The sequence below is a fragment of the Zonotrichia albicollis genome, chromosome 28 (assembly GCF_047830755.1).
Source record: "Zonotrichia albicollis isolate bZonAlb1 chromosome 28, bZonAlb1.hap1, whole genome shotgun sequence".
Classification (NCBI taxonomy): Eukaryota; Metazoa; Chordata; class Aves; order Passeriformes; family Passerellidae; genus Zonotrichia; species Zonotrichia albicollis.
In genome coordinates this window covers 159059-179763 of record NC_133846.1, presented here as the reverse complement: position 1 = coordinate 179763, position 20705 = coordinate 159059, and the positions used below count along the sequence as shown (strand labels likewise).

General features: G+C 61.4%; 1 protein-coding gene across 4 annotated transcripts in view; it reads left to right on the top strand.

Moving 5' to 3' along the window:
* The first annotated feature begins 1092 nt into the window (after positions 1–1092).
* CELSR2 (cadherin EGF LAG seven-pass G-type receptor 2) overlaps positions 1093–20705 on the top strand; it is a 31222-nt gene continuing 11609 nt past the window's right edge. For 3 of the 4 annotated variants that reach the window (XM_074527964.1, XM_074527963.1, XM_074527962.1), the window contains exons 1-19: positions 1094–5091; positions 7215–7862; positions 8429–8651; positions 9211–9326; positions 9733–9821; positions 10472–10629; positions 11045–11208; positions 12125–12250; positions 12691–12857; positions 13496–13681; positions 13793–13906; positions 15173–15347; positions 16011–16152; positions 16579–16699; positions 16867–17050; positions 17815–17916; positions 18660–18754; positions 18832–19041; positions 19677–19860. In XM_074527964.1, coding sequence (XP_074384065.1) covers positions 1281–5091; positions 7215–7862; positions 8429–8651; positions 9211–9326; positions 9733–9821; positions 10472–10629; positions 11045–11208; positions 12125–12250; positions 12691–12857; positions 13496–13681; positions 13793–13906; positions 15173–15347; positions 16011–16152; positions 16579–16699; positions 16867–17050; positions 17815–17916; positions 18660–18754; positions 18832–19041; positions 19677–19860 — 7015 coding nt within the window. In that variant the 5' untranslated portion in view covers positions 1094–1280. Of the gene's footprint in view, positions 5092–7214; positions 7863–8428; positions 8652–9210; positions 9327–9732; positions 9822–10471; positions 10630–11044; positions 11209–12124; positions 12251–12690; positions 12858–13495; positions 13682–13792; positions 13907–15172; positions 15348–16010; positions 16153–16578; positions 16700–16866; positions 17051–17814; positions 17917–18659; positions 18755–18831; positions 19042–19676; positions 19861–20705 lie in introns of all 4 variants that reach the window. The other variant, XM_074527965.1, reaches the window with a different exon arrangement.

Here is a 20705-nt window from a genome sequence, read left to right as displayed (position 1 = left end):
CCCCGCACCTCCCTCCTCCCCGTTCTCCCTCCCTCCTGCCAGCCCCACACAAAGCCCCAGACAAAGCTCCTTTGTGATGCTAAGTGGGGCCGAGGGCCCCCAGCCTCAGCCTCAGCTGCTGCTCGCCCCCCGCTCCGGGGTGGGGTGATACACGGGAGGGTTGCCCCCTTTGCCCCCTTCCGTCTCCATGCAGGGAGGCCTGGCTGCCGCCCGCTGCTCTGCGTGGGAAACCCCCGGCAGGCCTCGGCTGCCGGGTGGAACCGGCGGGGAGCGGCCCAGTGAGTCACCGGAGCCCCCGGCGGAGGCGGGGGGGTTCGGCGCTCCAAGCGCCTCCCCGGCGCTGGGGGGCCCCTCCCCGGTACCCGTCGGACCCGTTCCGCCGGGGGGGGACGCGGCTCCGCGCCGCCTGCCTGCACCCACGCGACCGGCGCCGGCTTGGGCGGCGGGAGGGGAGCAGCAGCCACAGACCGCGGGGATCCGCCCCCGTCCAGCTTCTCCAGTCTCTCCCAGTATGTTCCAGCGCCCCCGACATCCCCAGTCCCTCCCAGTTTGTCCCAGCGGCCCCCAGCATCCCCAGTCTCTCTCAGCCTGGTTCAGTCGCTCCCGGTCTGTTCTATTGCCCCCGGTCTTGGTGCGGTGGGACGAGACCAGGGGGCTGGGGTAGGGATGTGGCACAGAATGAGGGGAGATGGACGTCCGTGTGTGGAGTCACGGCCGGCGGTGGGGACACGGGGGCCTTGGGGGACATATGTCACACGTGCTGTATGTGCCACACATGTACTGGGCGTTTACACACATGATCTCTCTGCTTTGTCACACACGTGCTCTCTGTCTCACATGTGTATGCTCCGTGTGTGTTTCACATGTGCTGTGTGTGTCACATACATGGTTCCCATGTCATATGTGATCACAGATGCCTGTGTGCCCTGCGTGTGCGACGTGCGTGTTCTCCGCGCGTGCAACACGCATGCCTGCAATGCACAGGTGAGTGCAAGGCCCTCTACATCTGTGTATGTACGTGTGTGCGCGCAGGGCGCACGTGTGCACCTCACACGAGCGTGCACAACCTGCGCGCTCGCTCCCCCCGCGCTGCCGCTGCCGGTGCGGGCGCCGCCGGCGAGTGCCGGGGGCGGCGGCGGCGGCTCCTTTAAGAGCGGCCGGGCCGGTGAATCGGCGGCTCCGCCCCTGCGGGCGCGCGCGGGCGAGGGCGGGGCGCAGGCGGCGGAGCGGGTCGCTGCGGGCACCGGCACCGGCACCGGGGGCACCGGGGGGCAGCGGCCATGGGCCCTCCGCCCACCCGCCGGGCCGCGCTCCGGCTGCTGCCGCTGCTGCTGCTGCTGCCGCTCCTCTCACCGGCACCCGCCACCGGCATCGGCTCCGGCGTCGGCACCGGCACAAGCACCCGTCTGTCCAGCACGCTACCGGCGCCACTCCAGCTCCGCGGCGGCACCGGGGACAGCGGCGGCGCATGGCCCCCGCCGAGCACCGGGGACAGCGGCGACAGCGCTGGGCCCGCACCGGCTGCGGGCGGCAGCGATGGGACTGCACCAGGCACCGGCTCCAGCGGCCGTGCGTGGACCCCGCCGAGCACCGGGGACAGCGGCGACAGCGCTGGGCCCGCACCGGACGCGAGCGGCAGCTATGGGACTGCACCAGGCACCGGCTCTTCCAGTGGGGACCGCGGCGGTGGCATTAGGGGGGCCCCAGGTATCGGTGGTTCCAGGATTACCGGGGACGCTGGAGGCACCGTGAATGCTAGAGACACCTGGAAGCCTGGAGGCACTGGGGGCGTTGGAAGCACCAGGGACGCTGGAGGCACCCGGGAGAGTGGAGGCACCGGGGTTACTGGAGGAACTGGAGGCACTGGAAGCACCCATGTCCTCAGGGGCACCAGGAGTGCTGGGAATACTGGACACACTGGGGACACCAGCATCTCCATGGAGGACTCTGGGAGCACTGGGAACATGCTGAGCACTGGGGGTGTTTGGGGCACTGGGAGCGCTCCAGTCCCCAGGGGCATCAGGAATTCTGTACTCACTGGGGAGACTGGGAGGTTCTCCAGAGGTGCTGGCAAGACTAGGAAAGTCCCCAGAGATACTGGGAACACCAGAGATACTGAACATAATGGGGAGATTGGGAAGGTCCCTAGCAACGTCAGGAACACTGTGGACACTGGATATGCTGGGAACACCAATATCCCCAGGGAGACCAATGGCACTGGGGACGCGATAGACCCTAGGGATGTTGTGGAGTTCCAGACCGCAGCAGTCCCCAGGCCTCCCATACCTCACCACCGTCCCTGCCGCAGCCCCAACACAGCACCGCAGTTCCAGCCCTCCAGCTACCAGGCCACAGTGGAGGAGAACCGGCCAGCAGGCACTCCAGTGACACAGGTGACAGCACAGGACCCTGATGAGGGGGAGGCAGGCCGGCTGCAGTACTCTATGGCTGCACTCTTCGACAGCCGCTCCGATGACCTCTTCACTGTAGACCCTGTCACTGGTGTCATCAGCACCGCTGCACCGCTGGACCGCGAGAGCAAGAGCACTCATGTGTTCCGTGTGACAGCAGTGGACCACGGGATACCCCGGCGCAGTGCCATGGCCACACTGACAGTGACAGTGAGCGACACCAACGACCATGACCCCGCCTTCGAGCAACCAGAATACCGGGAGAGTGTGCGAGAGAATCTGGAGGTGGGCTATGAGGTACTGACAGTGCGGGCCACCGATGGCGACGCTGGTCCCAATGCCAACGTCCTCTACCGCCTCCTCAATGCCGGTGATGCCAATGAGGTCTTTGAGATCGATTCCCGTTCAGGCGTCATCCGCACCCGTGGCCTTGTGGACCGGGAAGTAGTGGATGCCTTTGAGCTGTTGGTGGAGGCCACAGACCAGGGCCAGGATCCAGGTCCCCGGAGTGCCACAGCCACTGTCCGCATCGCTGTGGAGGACGACAATGACAATGCGCCACAGTTCAGTGAGCGACGTTATGTGGCACAGGTCCCTGAGGATGTGGTGCCCAATGTGGCGATTTTGCAGGTGATGGCCACTGACCGTGACAAAGGCAGCAATGCACTAGTGCACTACAGCATTGTCAGCGGCAACACCCGTGGGCACTTCTACATCGATGCGCAGACAGGCACGCTGGATGTCGTTACCCCTCTGGACTACGAGGTCACCAAGGAGTTCACCCTGAGGATCCGGGCGCAGGACGGTGGCCGCCCACCTCTCTCCAACATCAGCGGTTTAGTTACCATCCAGGTGTTGGATGTCAATGACAATGCACCCATCTTTGTCAGCACGCCCTTCCAGGCCACCGTGCTGGAGAATGTCCCCATTGGCTACTCCGTCATCCATGTACAAGCCATTGATGCCGATTCAGGTGACAACAGCCGGTTAGTTTACACCCTGCTGGAGACTGGCACCAGCTTCCCCTTTACCATCAACAACAGCACCGGGTGGATTGTGGTGGCCTCTGAGCTGGACCGGGAGGTAGTCGACTTCTACAGTTTCGGGGTGGAGGCGCAGGACCATGGCACCCCCCCAATGGCCTCCACAGCCAGCGTCAGTGTCACCATCCTGGATGTCAATGACAACAGCCCTGAGTTCACGCAGCGGGAGTACAGCGCCCGCCTGAATGAGGATGCTGCAGTGGGCACCAGTGTCCTGACTGTCTCTGCTGTTGACCGTGACGCTTACAGTGTCATCACATACCAGATCTCCAGCGGCAACACCCGCAACCGGTTCTCCATCACTAGTCAGAGCGGTGGTGGGCTCATCTCCCTTGCCCTGCCCCTGGACTACAAGCTGGAGCGGCAGTACCTGCTCACCATTGCTGCCTCTGATGGCACCCGCCAGGACACTGCCCAGGTGGTTGTCAACGTCACTGATGCCAACACCCACCGCCCCGTCTTCCAGAGCTCCCACTACACCATCAACATCAATGAGGATCGGCCAGTGGGCACAACAGTGGTGGTCATCAGTGCCACAGACGAGGACACGGGGGAGAATGCCCGCATCACCTACCTGATGGAGGACAGCATTCCCCAGTTCAGTATTGCTGCTGATACTGGTGCTGTCACCACCCAGATGGAGCTGGACTATGAGGACCAGGTGTCCTACACCTTGGCCATCACAGCGCGGGACAATGGTATTCCGCAGAAATCTGACACAACTTACCTGGAGATCCTGGTGAGTGATGTCAATGACAACGCACCCCAGTTCCTCCGTCATTCCTACCAGGGATCCATCTACGAGGATGTCCCCACTTTCACCAGCGTCCTCCAGGTCTCTGCAACTGACCGTGACTCTGGGCTCAATGGCAGGGTCTTCTACACCTTCCAAGGGGGTGATGATGGTGATGGTGACTTCATCATTGAGTCCACCTCAGGCATTGTCCGCACCTTGCGCCGTCTGGACCGGGAGAATGTGCCACTGTATTTGCTGCAGGCATTTGCCGTGGATAAGGGGGTCCCAGCCCGGCGGACGCCAGTAGAGATCCAGGTGACAGTGTTGGATGTCAATGACAACCCGCCCGTGTTCGAGCAGGATGAGTTTGACATCTTTGTGGAGGAGAACAGCCCCATTGGGCTGGTGGTAGCCCGGATCACCGCCACTGACCCCGACGAGGGCACCAATGCCCAGATCATGTACCAGATCGTGGAGGGCAACATCCCCGAGGTCTTCCAACTGGATATATTCTCTGGAGAGCTCACCGCCCTGGCTGATCTGGACTATGAAACCAAGGCTGAATACATCATGGTGGTCCAGGCAACCTCGGCGCCACTAGTGAGTCGGGCCACCATCCATGTGCGCTTGCGTGACACCAACGACAACAGCCCCCAGCTCAAGAACTTTGAGATCCTCTTCAACAACTACATCACCAACCGCTCTGGCAGTTTCCCTGGGGGCGTCATTGGCCGCATCCCTGCCTATGACCCTGACGTCTCTGACCACCTCACTTATGCTTTCGAGCAGGGCAATGACCTCAGCCTCGTGCTGCTGGACCCACACAGTGGGGACCTGCGCCTCAGCCCGGCCCTGGACAACAACCGCCCACTTGAGGCCGTCATGAGGGTGTCTGTCTCTGGTAAGACCCCCACCCAGAGAGGCACCTTGCAGGGGGAGTGAAGTTTGTGGGTATATCAACCTCTATTTCTGCATGGAGGCGAGGTGTTATGGGGTCTCACTACCCTGTTTTGGCTGTCCCCACCTTCCAGATCAGAAGGGATGATGTGTTGTGGGGTTCCATGACTCCACTGAGGTGTTTTGGAGTTCTGCCACCCCGTCCTGGTTGCCTCCACCTTCCAAATATATCGGAAGGGGGAATAATGGGATGCTATGCCCCCCTCACACCCCAGACATCCAAGCTGGAGGCTGTTGGGGTCCCTAGCACCCCCTTTGCTTTCCCTACCCCTTTGGGCTGTCGTGCTGTCCAGAGGTGGTCCTGGCACTTCTCTATCTGTCACTGAGCAGGGTGGGGCAGGACCCAGTGCACGTATTGGGAGAGCAGAGGCTGGTGTAAGCCAGCAGGGTCCTGGTACCCTTGGGGGCTTATTATGAGGGTGTGATGGGTGAATCTGGGAAGGCTCAGGGTGCAGTGCAATATTGGGGGAGTCCTGGCACTGCCAAATTTGTGTTTCCAGGAGACTCCACTTGAATGAATTCAGTGCAGGAGACACAAGGCCTGGTGTGTGTATTCGGGGGAGCAACCTGGCCTCCACTGAGATCTCCCCAAACCCAGTGCGGGGGGGGGATCATCACAAGATAAGGGGGATTGTGCCATCAATTGTCATCACCATTTGGGTGGTGGGGTGTCCAGGAGGTGTTTCTGGGGGATGGGAGTCACCCCAAGGTGGATGATCACCTCCTTGGTCACCCCCAGGTCAGGGGAAAACTGGGTCACAGGCCATGCCTGATGTCCATTGTCCCCATCACCCCACAGCTTCCCCTGGCAGGGGTCCCTGCTCTGGCCACACAAAGCAGGGGACCCAGGGCACAAAGGGTGGGGGCAGGGAGTCCCCCTTGTACCCCCGCCAGCGCAGGGGCAGGCGGGAGGGAAACAAAAGGTGCAGCCATAGCTGGGCCCTCGCCGCCGCAGCCATGGTAACCTTCCCCCCCCCCGCACCAGCCACTGGCTACCAGTCACAGGCCACGGGCCACTGGGCAGCCCTGGCCCCTGCCACCCCCTGCAGCACTTCCTTCTGCCGGCTTGGCCCCCCACCTGTCCCCATGTTCCCTTCATCCATCTGTCTGCCTGCTCCCCATCTGTCCTGCATCCCACTGCCATCAGCCAGGGGGAGGACAAAGGAGAGGAGAAAGGTGGGTGCCCCAGTGCTTAGCAGAGATTTTGCTGCCCCAGCCCCACAACCAACACCAACCCCACAATCAGCACCATCCCCTTAACCAGCACCATCCCCATACCAGCCCCAGCCTCAGAAACAGCTCTAACCCCAGAAACCAGCACCAACCCCATAACCAGTGCTGACTCCATAACCAGCCTCAGCCTCATAGACAGAACCAGCCCCATAACCAGTCCCAACCCCATAACCTACCACCAACCCCATTTAGATGCCCCACCCCACAGTGTCCAGGCAGGATGGGCACCCCATGACCCACAGTCGCCATTCCATGGTCGCCAAGTGGAATGGGCATCCACCACCAGCACCAGCCCCATAACCAGCGCTGTCCCCATTCAGTAGTGGCCAGGTGGGACAGGAGCCTTATAACCAGTTCCAGCCCCATTGCCAACACCATCCCCATCCTGCTGTCCCTACCCTACGTAGGTGGCATGGGCACTCCAAAAACAGTACCAGCCCCATAACCAGCACCAACCCTATAACCATCACTTTCCATACCTTGGTGGCTGAGTAGGAAAGGTCCCCCATAGCCTGCACTGTCTCCACCTGACTGTATCAATTCCATGCTGGTCAAGCAGGATGGGCACCTCATAGCCATTATTGTCCGCATTCCACAGTGGCTACATGGGCCAGGTGTTTCATGGCCAGTGCTGTGCCCATTCTATGGTGGCCAAGCGGGTCAAGCCCCCATAGCACCATCTCCGTCCAACAGCAGCTGATTTGGTTGGTTGCCCCATATCTAGCACGATTCCTAGTGTTGTCCATTGTCCAGAGCACGTGTCTCGCACCATCCTTTCCCAGAGTTGTCCATTGCTGTCACTAACTCCCTCCTGTGTCCCCCCTTTGTCTCCAGATGGCGTTTACAGTGCAACAGCGCAGTGCACGCTGCGGGTGACGGTGATCACAGATGAGATGCTCAGCAACAGCATCACCCTGCGTTTGGCCGACATGTCCCAGGAGCGTTTCTTGTCCCCCCTACTCAGCCGCTTCCTGGAGGGAGTGGCCGCTGTCCTGGGCACCCCCCGCCACCGCGTCGTCCTCTTCAACATCCAGGCGGACACAGACGTGGGGCCGGCGCGGATCCTCAATGTCAGCCTCTCGGCGCTGCTGCCGGCGGCGGTGCCGGGCGCATCGCGGTTCTTCTCGTCGGAGGAGCTGCAGGAGCGGCTGTACCTGAACCGATCGCTCCTGGCAGCTACCACGGCCCAGCGAGTCCTGCCCTTTGATGACAACGTGTGTCTGCGCGAGCCCTGCGAGAACTACATGCGCTGCGTGTCTGTCCTGCAGTTCGACAGCTCCGCGCCCTTCCTCGCCTCCGACACCATCCTTTTTCGCCCCATCCACCCCGTCACGGGCCTGCGCTGCCGCTGCCCGCCTGGCTTCACCGGCGACTACTGCGAGACCGAGATCGACCTCTGCTACTCCAGCCCCTGCGGCAACAACGGGCGGTGCCGGAGCCGTGAGAGTGGATACACTTGCGAGTGCCACGAAGACTTCACTGGTTAGAGTCACTGGGCAGCCCTTCCTCGTGGTGTCCATCCTCATATTTCCTCATCCGACTCCTCTTCATCCCTCCCTCCCTCCTTCCCTCCCTCTGCCGGTAGACTGGTGGCACTGGGGCCATACCCCCTGCGCCCACCCTGGAGCTCCAGCCACCACGGGATCCCTGGTGGAGGGTGCCAGCCAGGTGGCCTTAGGGCATGTGAGATGAGGGGGTGTCTTTGGGTTTCCATGGTAATGGGAGCTGGTTGCCGTGGTAATAGAGCTGGGGATAAAGATACTGGGGGGCAGGGAGGGAGAGGGGATCTCCACCCTCCTACTTAGGGTGCTTGGTGTCACATTGGGGAGCCCTGTGAGTGCCTGGGGGGAGAACTCGGGGGTTACTGGGGGGTGGCGAGGAGAGAGGACCCCCGCTCCCCATTTTTGGGATGCTGGTGCCATTGGGGTATCACCCAGGGGAGCCCTGCAACCTGAGCACCTGAGGGGGACCACTCTGGGTTTAATAGGGAGGTGTGGGGGGAAGATGGGACTCCTTACCCCAGTTTTGGGGTTCTGGATGTCACACAGGGGAGCACTGTGAGCTGAGTGCCCGAGGGGGCCGCTGCACCCCAGGGGTCTGCCGGAATGGGGGCACCTGCCTGAACCTGCTGGTGGGGGGATTCCGGTGTCAGTGCCCCCCCGGGCACTATGAGAAGCCCTTCTGCACCATGAGCACCCGCAGCTTCCCCCCGCACTCCTTCCTCACCTTTCGTGGTCTCCGCCAGCGCTTCCACTTCACCCTGGGCCTCACGTGAGCCTGGGGGAATCTGGGGAGGTGGAGGGTGATGTGTGCCCCTATGGGTGTCACATGGAGTGTGGGGTAGATGGTGATGTTTGTCCTGTTGGCATGAGATGAGGTGATGGGGTGTGAGGTGATGGGTGTCTTGTGGACACTGCACGGGTGCCCTCATTGGCATAATTTTGGATGTGGGATGGTGGGTGTCACAAGGACATCAGATGGGGTGGGGATACCTCATTGGCATCATGTGGGATGGGTGGTGATCAGTACCCCATGTGCATCATATGGGCTGTGGGGTGATTGTGTGTGGGGTGATGGGCACCCTGAGGGCACAGGGTAGGAGCGAAGGGTGTGTGGGTGACCCCTTGGCGTGGAGGGCAGTGGGGTGGGGGACACCTTGTGAGGGCAGGGGCTGATGCATATGAGCATCTCACAGCAGGTACAAGGTCATGGAGTAGGGCATGAGGGGTGTCCCTTTGGGCACGGCAGGGTCAGGGGGTGTTGGGGAGTGCCAGGGAGGCATGTGGGATTGCAGGGTATTGGGGCCTGGCACTGCCCTTGTGTCCCCCAGGTTTGCCACACAGGAGCGGGATGGGCTCTTGCTGTATAATGGGCGCTTCAACGAGCGGCATGACTTCGTGGCACTGGAGATTGTGGACGAGCAGCTGCAGCTCACCTTCTCAGCAGGTACGTGCTGCCCCTGCCACGCCCTGGCCCTGTACCCTGACACCCTTGTGGGCCCTGTATCCTTCACTGGATCCCTCACTTCATCCCAGAGATCTCATCTTGGCACTGCCTGGCACTGCATCCTGGGCATCATATTCCTGGCACTGCATCTCTCATTGCATTCCTCACTGCATTCCTCACTGCATCCCTGGCCTGCCATTCTTGGTGCTGCCCAACACTGCATCTCCAGCATCCCATGCCCGACACTGCCTCCCTGGCACTACATCCTGGACATTCCCTTGCTAGCTGCAACCCCTGCATCATGTCCCCAACACTGCATCCCTGGCACTGCATCCTGGACATGCCATTCCTGGCACCACCACCCCTCTTTGCCTCTGGCTGTGTTTCCCTGACACTGTGCCCACAGGTGAGACCACCACCACGGTGTCACCCTTCGTGCCAGGAGGAGTCAGCGATGGGCAGTGGCACCGGGTGCAGCTGCACTACTACAACAAGGTGGGGGAATGGGGGTCTTGGGGGGCGCAGTGTGGGGGGAGTGTTTGGGGCAGACAGAGGAAAGGAAGATGGAGGGGAAGGGTGGGGGAATGCAGAGATGGGGTGGGTCAGGTAGGGGATTTGCAGCACCTAAAGGACCCCTAAGGGATGTGCCCACCCATGGGGGTCCCCAGGGGTGGAGATGGGAGACGGAGGAAGAGAAAGGAGTGGAGGGCAAGAGGGTGTTGGAGGGATGAGAATAGAGAGGAAATTTGGGAAACTCCAAGGGACTGTCAAGAGATGCCCCCATCCATGAGGATCCCAAGGACCCTCATCCACTTCCTCACCCATTGGTCCCCTGGGGAATCCCACGTCCTTTCCTCACCTGTAGGGACCCCTGAGGAATTGGAATGGGGGGATGGAGGAAGGGGAAGAGGAGGTCAAAGGGATGGAGGCTTGGGGGGATGAAGGGGACCATTGAGGGGTTTAAGGGGGGCTGAAGGGATGGAGGGGAGTGTTGGGGGATCTGAAGGGTGGGGGGCTTGTGGGCTGGAGGGACATAGGAGCGCAGTAAGGGTTGAGGGGTCAGAGGGCAGTGGGAGGATGAGGAGCAGGACAGAGGCTGCAGGATGGGGGTCCTGGGCCCCCCTGCCTAATATGGGGCCCCCCAGCCGGTTGTGGGGCGCTCGGGGGTCCCACAGGGCCCCTCAGAGCAGAAGGTGGCTGTTGTGACTGTGGACGACTGCGACACAGCCATGGCCCTGCGCTTCGGGCCCCGCCTCGGCAACTACTCCTGTGCTGCCCAGGGCACCCAGACTGGCAGCAAGAAGTGAGAGGGGCATGGGGATCCCATGGGTGGGGTCCCTTGGGGTACCCATAGAGGGGTCCCTTGTAGGTGAACGGTCCCTAAGGGTGTGGTACCTTTGAAGTCTTCACTGGTGAAAGGCCCCTTGGGGGTTACAGATCCCTATGGATGGGGGAGTCACTGGAGGTCCCCATGGGTTTGGGGGTTGTCTTGGGGTCCCCATGGCACTGGGGGGAAGTGGGGATTCCCTTGGGAGTCTTTGGGTGGTCCCTCAGGTTCCCATAGGTTTTGGGGTGAGTGAGTGTTCTTTGGGGTCCCCTTGTGACTCCCATGGGATGAGGGGTGGCTGGGTGTCCCTTGATGTTCCAACAGGGTCCCCGTGGGTTGTGGGGTCCCTCGATGGTTTCTTGAGTCCCTGAGGTGATGGTGTGCTCTACAGGTCGCTGGACCTGACGGGGCCACTGCTGCTTGGGGGGGTCCCAACACTGCCCGAGAGTTTCCCAATCCGCAGCCGGCACTTTGTGGGGTGCATGCGGCACCTCCACATTGACCAGCGCCCCGTGGACATGGCAGCCTTCATTGCCAACAACGGCACCCTGCCCGGTGGGCTCCGGGATCGGAACACTGGCGAATGGCTGGGAGGGGCTGTGCTGCTTCCAGCAGGGCCAGATGGAGTGGGGGGTTAAGGGGTAGCTGAGAAGTGTGGCTGTGTCCCCTGAATGATGGGAGGGGGTTCCAGGGCTGGAGGGATGGATGAGGGCCCAGGGGTGTGGGGGATGCTGTGCTCCCTGGGTGTGGAATGGGAGTTTAGGGAGTGCAGGTGTGGGTTGAGGGGTACCAGGACCATGGTGCTGTGGGGAGGAACACCAGGACCTGGGTGTGGGGAGGAGGTACCAGAGCAATGGGGCTGGATGGGGGGTCCAAGGGACACAGGGCAGAGCTGTGGGGAGGGGGTGAGGGGATGTCAGCCCCATGGGGCTGAAGAGAGGTCCAGGGAATGGGCTGGGGCTCCCCAGGGGGTGGGATGGGAAGTCAGGGGGTGCAGGTTTGAGTTCAGGGTTGCCAGGGCCACAGGGTGCGGGGTATAGAGTAGGAGTTGTTGGGGCTTGAGGGTTGGCTGGGGGCCCAGGTCTGGGCAGTGCTTGGGCATCTCTGTGTCCCGTGGGTGTGGGGAGGGGGTGCCAGGCTCATGGGGCTGGATGGGGGTCCAGAGACACAGTGGTAGAGCATTCTGTGTCTCCTGGTTTTGGGGTGGGGGGTGAGTGGCTGCCAAGGCCATCAAGCTGGAGTGGGTGGCACAGACAAGGCTGTGTCCCCTGGGGGTGGGGTGAGGAGGTGCCAGGACTGGGGAGCTGGATGGGGCTGTATCCCCTTAGGGGTTGGGGATGTGGGGTGGGGGCTCAGGGGGGTACTAGGACCATGGGGTTGGATGAGGGTTCAAGGATGTGGGGATGTCTGTGCCCCATGGGACTGGGGGTTCCAAGTCAAGTGTGAATGTGACCCCCGTGCCCCCTCACAGGTTGTCCTCCCAAGAAGACCCTGTGTGACACCAACACATGCCACAACGGTGGCACCTGCGTGCATGAATGGGGGGGGTTCAGCTGCCGCTGCCCACTGGGCTTTGGGGGAAAAACCTGCCAGGAGGGTACTGGGGGGCCTGGGGGGACATTGTGGTGGGGTTTTGTGGCATCCATAGGCATGTTTTTGGGCCATGGGGGGCATGGGAAGGGTCTCTGGGTAGGTGTGAGGGGTGTGGGAAGGGGGTGAGGAGCATCCCTGCTTGTTTTGGGTTCATCAGGGGGTATGGGGGATCTGTGGGTGGGTGCAGGAGATCTGTGGGAGGGTGTGTTGGCATCTGGGGGATGTGCATGGGGTCCCCAGGTGGGTGCTGGGGATCTGAGATTGGGTATGTGAGAGGCCACATGGGGTTGTGGGGGGTCCTGGGTGGGGTGCGGGGGTCTATGGGTGGGTGTGGGTGGCCTGTGAGGGGGGTGCACGGCCGTGTCATGGCATGGGTGTCCCTGGGGTGGGCTTGTGGGGGGTCATGGAGTTGCCTGCCCCCTGTCCCACGTGCATGCCCCGCAGAAATGGTGGGCCCGCAGCGGTTCATGGGCAGCAGCCGCGTGGCGTGGACCGGGCTGGCGCTGCCCCTCTCCCTGCCCTGGCCAGTCCGCATCATGTTCCGCACCCGGCACCCCCGCGGGGTTCTGCTGCGGGCGGGGGCTGGAGCACGCCTGAGCCTCATCCTGCAGGTGGGCACGGGGGAGGCATGGGGAGGGCACGGGGAGGCAAATAGGGGAGTTTTCCTGAGGAAGGGGCCGGGGAGGAGAGGTGGTTGCCATGGGGGTGTTATTGATTTGAGTGGGGATCATTGCCACAGGAGGAATTGGTTTTGGTATCATTGGCATGGGGGAGGTCATAGCTATGGAGGGAGGTCGTTGCCCTGGCAGGGTATTGACTTGAGCAGGAGTATAGGGGGGTTGGCACTGGGGAAGTGCCAGGGGTTATTGCTCTGAGGATGGGGGTGTTATTGGCACTGGGGAGTTGTTGGCACAGGGTTTATTACCCTGGGGGGATCATTGCCCTGGGGGGGTCATTGGAATAGGAGGTATTGCTGGGGGGTTATATATGGCCACGGGGAGGTAGTGGCATGGGGAGTTGGAATAGGGGAGTTACCCTGTGCCAGGGGAGCATTGCCCTGGGGGGGGGGGTCTGTTGGCATTGGCAGTATTGCTGGGGGTGGGGGGGAACAGTGCAAGGGGGTGCCACTCCTTGAGGGGGCATTACCTGAGGGGTTGTCTAACTGTCCCAGGGGAAATTGTATTTCCTGGTGGGCAATGCCTGGTGCCCATCAGGTTTTTGGGGTCCTTGACATATCTACCCCTCACAGCTGAGCGAGGGACAGGTGGAGGCTGGTGCCTGGCAAGGAGGGGCCCGTTTGGCCAGCCTGCGTCTGCCCCAGGCCAAAGTCAATGACGGTGCCTGGCACCACGTGGAGCTGGAGCTGCGGGGGGGCCCTGGCCACAACCCCTCTGCCACCCTCCTCCTTCTCACCCTTGACTATGGCCGCCACCAGGTATGGGGAGACTGAGGCACAGGGGGGCATCCACTCTGATGATCCCCGCGTTCCACCGTGGCACCCCCCGTGGCACCCCAAGCCACCCACGGGGGTCCCTGTGCCCCCCAGGCGGTGGGCGATGTCCCTGGAGAGCTGCAGGGATTGCGGCTGCGCACGCTGAGCCTCGGGGGGCTGCCAGGGGACAGCGGCACCGTGGAGGAGGGGTTCCAGGGGTGTCTGCAGGTATGGAGGTGCGGGCACCGAGGCTGTGGGGAGCATGGGGTGGAGGGTGTAGGGGAAGGGGGGGTGGGCTTGGGGATGTGGAAGAGGGGATAAGGACATGGTCACAATGGGAAGGCGGCACAGGGATATGAACACAGGGACACAGCATAGGGCTTGGGGGAATGGGCAGAGGGATTTGGGCATAGATAGGTGATGTGGAACAGAGTGAGGACAGGGCACAATGAAGCAGGGCCTTACCTTGGGGATGGGGACAAGGGTATGGTGAAGAGGGGCACAGGGACATGGGTACAGTGCTTGGGCACCTGGCACCGGCTTGGGGACATGGGATTTGGGAACATGACACAGAGAAGCGGTGCATGGCAGGATAATGGGGGGCACAGGGATGTGCACAAGGACAGGGGGACATGGGCAGGATGGAGAAGGGCACAGGGATGTGGGTACAGGGAGATGACACAGGACAAGGAGACATCAACTGTGTGGGCAGGACATTGGGGATGCACTGCATAGTGACATGGGCCTGGGCAGGATGGGGACATGGCTGTGGGGACTCGGGTGTGACTGGGGAGGTCATGGGTTGTACAGGGGGTACCGGCTGGTGTTGGGGCCACTGAAGCACCCAGAGGTGACGTGACTGGAGAGGGGGGCTGGAATGACATAGTGGGTCCTGGTGTGGGGTTCAGGGTGTCACGTGTTGTGGGGACAGACTGAACAGGGTGACACAAAAGGTCCTGGATGGTAGTGAGGGACATCGAGAGTGGGCATGGCACTGGGGCGGGGGGGTCATGGTGGCTGGGGCATCACTGGGGTCACTGTCAGGTGACCCCACACAAGGAAGTTGGGTCGGGGTGAAGGGGTGTCCCAGGTCACTGAGAGGTCACTGCAGGTAACACGAGGGTGTCACCAGGTGGTGCTGAGGTACGTGACAGGCGATGTGATGCAGGGGCTTCAGGGTGGCACAGTGGATCCAGTGTCATGATGGGGGAAACTGAGGAGAGGGTGACACTGCAGGGTGGTCCAGGTTGTCCTGGGGTGTCCTGTGTTGTGGCACGGGACGCTGAGGTAGGGATGGCAGTGGGGCAGGGGATTTTAGGGTGACACAGTGGGTCCTGTGTGGTGGTGAGATCACACTGATGGTGACACTGTGTAGGGAATTCTCGTGGTGTCTCTGGGGAATGGTGAGGGAAACTGAGGCATGGAGTGGAGTGTGTTGGGGGGTCCAGGGTGGCTCAGGGGTCTTAGTGAGGACATTGATGAGTGACCCTGCAGGGCCTGCGTGTTGGGGACCCTGTGGTGACTGCGGATGCCCTGAGCCTGGCGCAGGCGGCGCAGGTGAATGTGGAGGGGGGCTGTGCCCTGCCTGATCCCTGCGACTCGGGGCCCTGCCCCCCCCACAGCTACTGCAGTGACGATTGGGACAGTTTCTCATGCCGCTGCCACCCCGGTGAGCAGGGATCCCCCAGACCCCTGAAACCCCTTCAACACACCCCAGACTTCCCCCAATGGCCCTGGAACTAACACCCGTGTAACAACCCCCTCTGCCACCCCAGTGAATGGGGACACCCTGAGACCTCTGAGACTCCCCCAGCAGCCTCCCAACACTCCCCGACACTCTCCTGGCACAGACTGACACCACCACATGCTGACATCCCTGTGACACTCCTCATTTCTACACCTTTGAATGGAGACATCCTGACATCCCCTGACACCCCGTGGGACACTGACACCACTGAGACACCCCTGTGACACCTTCTACTGCTGCCCTGGTGACCAGAGACCCCCTGGAACCTCTGACAAGTCCCAACACCCCCTGAGACACTGCCACTCCTCTGACACCCCCCACTGCCACCTGCATGAGTGGAAACCCCCAGCACCTCCTGACAGCCCTGAGACACTGCTATCCCCAGCACTGCCACCCTGTGACATATTGCCCCAACAACCCCACCCTTTCTGGGCACCACCCCTCCACCCCTGTCCCCAAGGCACTGCCACCTTCCCTTGTCGCTGCCTCTCCTTATCACTGTCACCCCTGGGCACTGCCCCTCACCCCCATCCCTGTCCCCTGTCAGTGTCTCCCGTTGTTGTCTCCAATCTGTCCTGTGCCCAGGGTACTTTGGTGACAGCTGTGTCAGTGCCTGTGCCCTGGACCCCTGCGAGCCTCCGGGCACCTGTACTCGCCATCCAGGCACGGCCCCCGGCTATGCCTGTCACTGTCCCCCGGGCACCTTTGGGGCCTTCTGCCAGCACCGGTTGGTGACACTGTGGGGCACACGCATGTTCTGGGGGGGTGTGGGGCGCCCGGGGGAGCGGGGCCACAGCAAGGGACATCGGGGGCAGCGCGTGGGGTGAGAGGAGGGTGGGCATATGGGGCAGGGTGGGTGTGACACCCCCTACTGCAAAGGGCATAGTGCATGTGCGAGAGCTGTGGTGGGTGTGCAAAAGGCAGGGGGAGCATGGAAAGGGCACAATGGCTGTGTGAGAGCTGTGGTGAGTATGCAGGGGCCACTGTGGATGAAAAGTGGTACTGTGGGTGTAGAAGTGGCACAGTAGGAGTGCAAGGGGCACTGTGGGGGTACAGGTGGCACTGTGAGGGTACGAGTGGCCATGTGAGTTTGCAAGTGGCATTATGGGACTACTCTGGCATGGTGCTCGAGTGCCAGCTCCATTGTCTCCAGGGAGGCCCAGCCATGCCCACGGGGGTGGTGGGGACACCCCACGTGCGGCCCCTGCAGCTGTGACATCACCCATGGCTTTGACCCAGACTGCAACAAGACCACGGGCGAGTGTCGCTGCAAGGTGGGACCTGCCAGCCCTTGTGACTTCCCCTGCCAACCCCTGCCATCCTCCTGTTACCTCTCTGTTTCTCCCTGCCACCCCACCGTCACCCTGTCACCTTCCTGTCACCCCCTGTCAGCCCCCTGTCACCCCATACCCGTGCCTGCAGTGACCCTGTGTCCCCCCAGGACAACCACTACCGCCCACCAGGAGGGGACACATGCCACCCCTGTGAGTGTTACCCCACTGGGTCACTGTCGCGCCGCTGCGATGCCAACACTGGACAGTGCCCCTGCAAAGCTGGTGTCATCGGCCGTCACTGTGACCGCTGTGACAATCCCTTTGCTGAGGTGACAGCCAGTGGCTGCGAAGGTAGGAGACTGTCAGCTTGTGTCACCCTGTGTCACCCTGAGTGCCCACTGTCACCCTGCTGTAACCCTCCATTACTCTCTGTGACCTTGTGTCACCTTGTGTCATCCTGTGTCACTGAGTGCCAATGACCAGGTATTACTGTCTCTCTGCTGTCACCCTATTGACCCCATTGTCACCTTATGTCATCCCACTGTTACTCTCTGTCACACTGGTGTCACCCTGCTGTCATCCTGTGTCACCCTACACCACCCTATGCCATCCTGATGTTCACCTATTCTGCCACAGCTGTCATCCTGGGTGCCAGCGAGTGCCATTGTCACCCTGTATCGCCCTGTGTCACCCTACTCTGCCCTGTTGCAACCCTGTGTCACCCTGTGTTACTCCAAGTGCCAGTGACTGGGTACTACTGTCACCCTTCTGTCACCCTGTGCTACCCTGCATCACTGCCTCGTTGCTTTGTGTCACCTGCTGTCACCCTGGCTGCTGGCAACTGAGTTCCACCAACACCTTGGTTGTTGGTGTAATCCCGTTGACACCTTATGTCGCCCCACTGTCACCCTGTGTCACACTGCTGTCACATTGCTATCACCCTGTGCCACAATGTCACCCTACTTTTACCCTGTTATTCTTTTGTCATCCTGCTCTGTCACCATGCTGTTAGCCTGTGCCAGGCTGTGTTATGCTGGGTTCCAGTGACCAGGTGCCACTGCTGCCCTGCTGTCACCCTGTGTCCCCCATTTTGATGCCCTGTTGTGTCTTTGCAGTGAACTATGACAGCTGTCCCCGGGCCATCGAGGCCAGCATCTGGTGGCCCCGCACTCGGTTTGGGCTGCCAGCTGCAGCCCCGTGCCCCAAGGGCTCTGTCGGTACGTGGGGCCATGGGGACAGGACGGGGGTGGCACTGGGCACACTGACAGAAGGGGGCTAGGGGTGATATGATGGTGACATCACTGGGATGGGGCTTAGAGGGGTGGCATTGCTTGGATGGTACAGGGAGGTGACACTGTGATTGCACTGCTGAGACATGGTGGGGAGAGAGGACACCATGGAGTCACTTCAGGGTGGTGATATGCTGGTGGCACTGCTATGGGATGTTGACACCAGTGGTACAAGGCTGGGGTGTGTCATGGTGGCAGCACCAGTTGGATGGAGCTGGGGTGGGGTGGTGCCATGAGGCATCACTGGGACAGGGCAGGGGGGTGATACTGTAGTGGTGTTACTGGGTTGGTACCGGGAGGTGACACTGGGGTGGCACTGCTAGGATGGGTTAGGGGTGGTGACACCTTGGTGGTACTACCAAGTTGGAGTAGGGGTGACCTAAGTGTGAACTTGCTGAGATGAGGCTGTGGTGTCACTGCAAAGAGTGTGACACTGGTGGCATCAGGACTGGTGACTGTCATGATGGTGTCACTGGGGGGTGGCACAGGAGTGTGGCACTGTGGTGGCACAGCTGGAACAGGGCATGGCACCACTGGGACAAGGCTGGGGGCACCACTCTGGCATCACTGCAGGGTGGAGTAGGAGTGTGACACTGGCAGCACTGCTAGCGTGCTGTGAGGTGAGGCTGCCCCATTGTCCCCATGGTGCACTCAGTGTCCCCATCCCACAGGCACAGCACTGCGCCACTGTGACGAGCACAAGGGCTGGCTGCCCCCCAACCTCTTCAACTGCAGCGCGCTGGCTTTTGCTGCCCTTCGCCCCTGGGTGAGCCAGGGAACACCAGCAGCAGCCATGCGACAGTGCCGCTGGGGCTCCCCTGACTCTGTGTGTGTCCCCCCAAGGCGGAGCAGCTGGTGGGCAACGAGTCCCGGTGGGATGCAGGGCAGTCCCGGCGTGTGGCGCTGGCACTGCGCGAAGCGACGCGCGAGGCCCGCGGGTACTTCGGCAGTGACGTGCACCTGGCATACCGCCTGGCAGGGGCCCTGCTGCGCCACGAGAGCCGCCAGCGCGGCTTCCGCCTTGCTGCCACCCAGGACGTGCACTTCACTGAGGTGGGCCTGAGATCACAGGGATGGGGACGTGCCTGGAGGGAGAACGGGCAAAGTGGAAAAGAGGTTGGGATGATGAGCGCTCCCATGGTGGGGGATGAGGGTGCATGAGCCCAGACACCAGGGTGATGGGCAGCCTGTTGGGGAGGGATATTTGGGCAGGAGAGCAGAGACCTGGGTCACAGGCATTGCGGAGGGAGATTGAGGGAGAAGGAAGAGAGGTTGGAATTACGGGGACCCCTTTGGGGAGGGCCGTATTTGGGCAGAAGGTCAAACATTTGGGTGATGAGCATCTGCAGGGGGAGGGGGGAAGTCTTGGTGCAGGAATCTGGGTGCCAGGGTGAATAGCACCCATTTCAGGAGGGTATTGATGAGGGATCCCATGCACCAGGGTGATGGGCATCCACCTAGAGAGGAATGTTGGTGTAGGTTTGATATCAGGGTGGTGGGCAGTCCTGAGCAGCGCGTGTTGGTGTGGCTCAGGGTGCAGCCTCAGCTTTGTGGGGTTCAGCACCCCCATTTCCCACTGCCAGTGCCAGGGTGCCCCCGCCATAGAGTCCTGCAGGGGAGGTTAGGGACCCCCTGCCCAGACCATAAAGTGCCAGCTCTCAGTGCCACTGCCTCTGCCTTGCCCCCAGAACCTGCTGCGGGTGGGCAGTGCGCTGCTGGACATGGGGAACAAGCGTCACTGGGAGCTGATCCAGCAGACGGAGGGTGGCACAGCCCAGCTACTGCAGCATTTTGAGGAGTATGCACGAGCCCTGGCACGGAATATGCCCCAGACTTACCTCAGCCCCTTCACCATTGTCACCCCTAACATCGGTCAGTGGGGACATGTGTGGCCAGAGGGCTGTGGTGGGGGGTATCTGCCTGGAAACATAGGCATGCTGGGAACGTGTGTCTGCCTGGGGACACACATGTGCCCTTGGTGTGGTGCTGGGCATATGGGCATGGATATGCCTGGGGGATATATGTGCTGGGGACAATGTGTGTGCTTGGGGACGTGTGTGTGCTCAGGGAATGTGTGTGTATTGGGGACATGGGTGTGTGTCTGGGAACACAAACATGTATATACCTCGAGTATGTGTGCACAAGGACATGTGAGCTGGGAGCATGCATGCATGTCTGATGGGTACCTGGGAACGTGCTGAGGACACAGACATTTGTGTGGCTGGGGAGCGTGTCCTGGGGAACATGGGTATGCCTAGAGGCATGTGTGTGTCCCTGGGGACATGGGCTGTGGTCTGTGTGCCCTGGGGTCAGTGGGTGCTGAGTATAGAGGGTGCTGTGTTCTGTCTGTTCCAGGGTTGGTGGGTACTGGGTTCAGTGGGTGCTGGGGTCCATGTGCCCAGGGACATGGGAGGGTTGGTGGCTGCTAGTGTCTGTGGGTGTATGGATTCATTGCTCCAGGGCCGTTGGATGCCAGGGTCAGTGGATGCTGGGCTCAGTGGGTTCTGGAGTCTGTGTGCCATAGGATTGGTGGGTGGTGAGATCTATGGTTGTGGGGTCTGTGTGCCCCAGGGTCAGTGGGTGCTTGCGTTGGTTTGTGCTGGGCTTGGTGTGCCCTGGGATTAGTGAATGCAGAGGATAGTGTGTCCTGGTGTCAATGGGTGCCAAGGTCTGTGTTCCCGATGGTTGGTGGGTATCAGGATTGGTGGGTGCTGGTA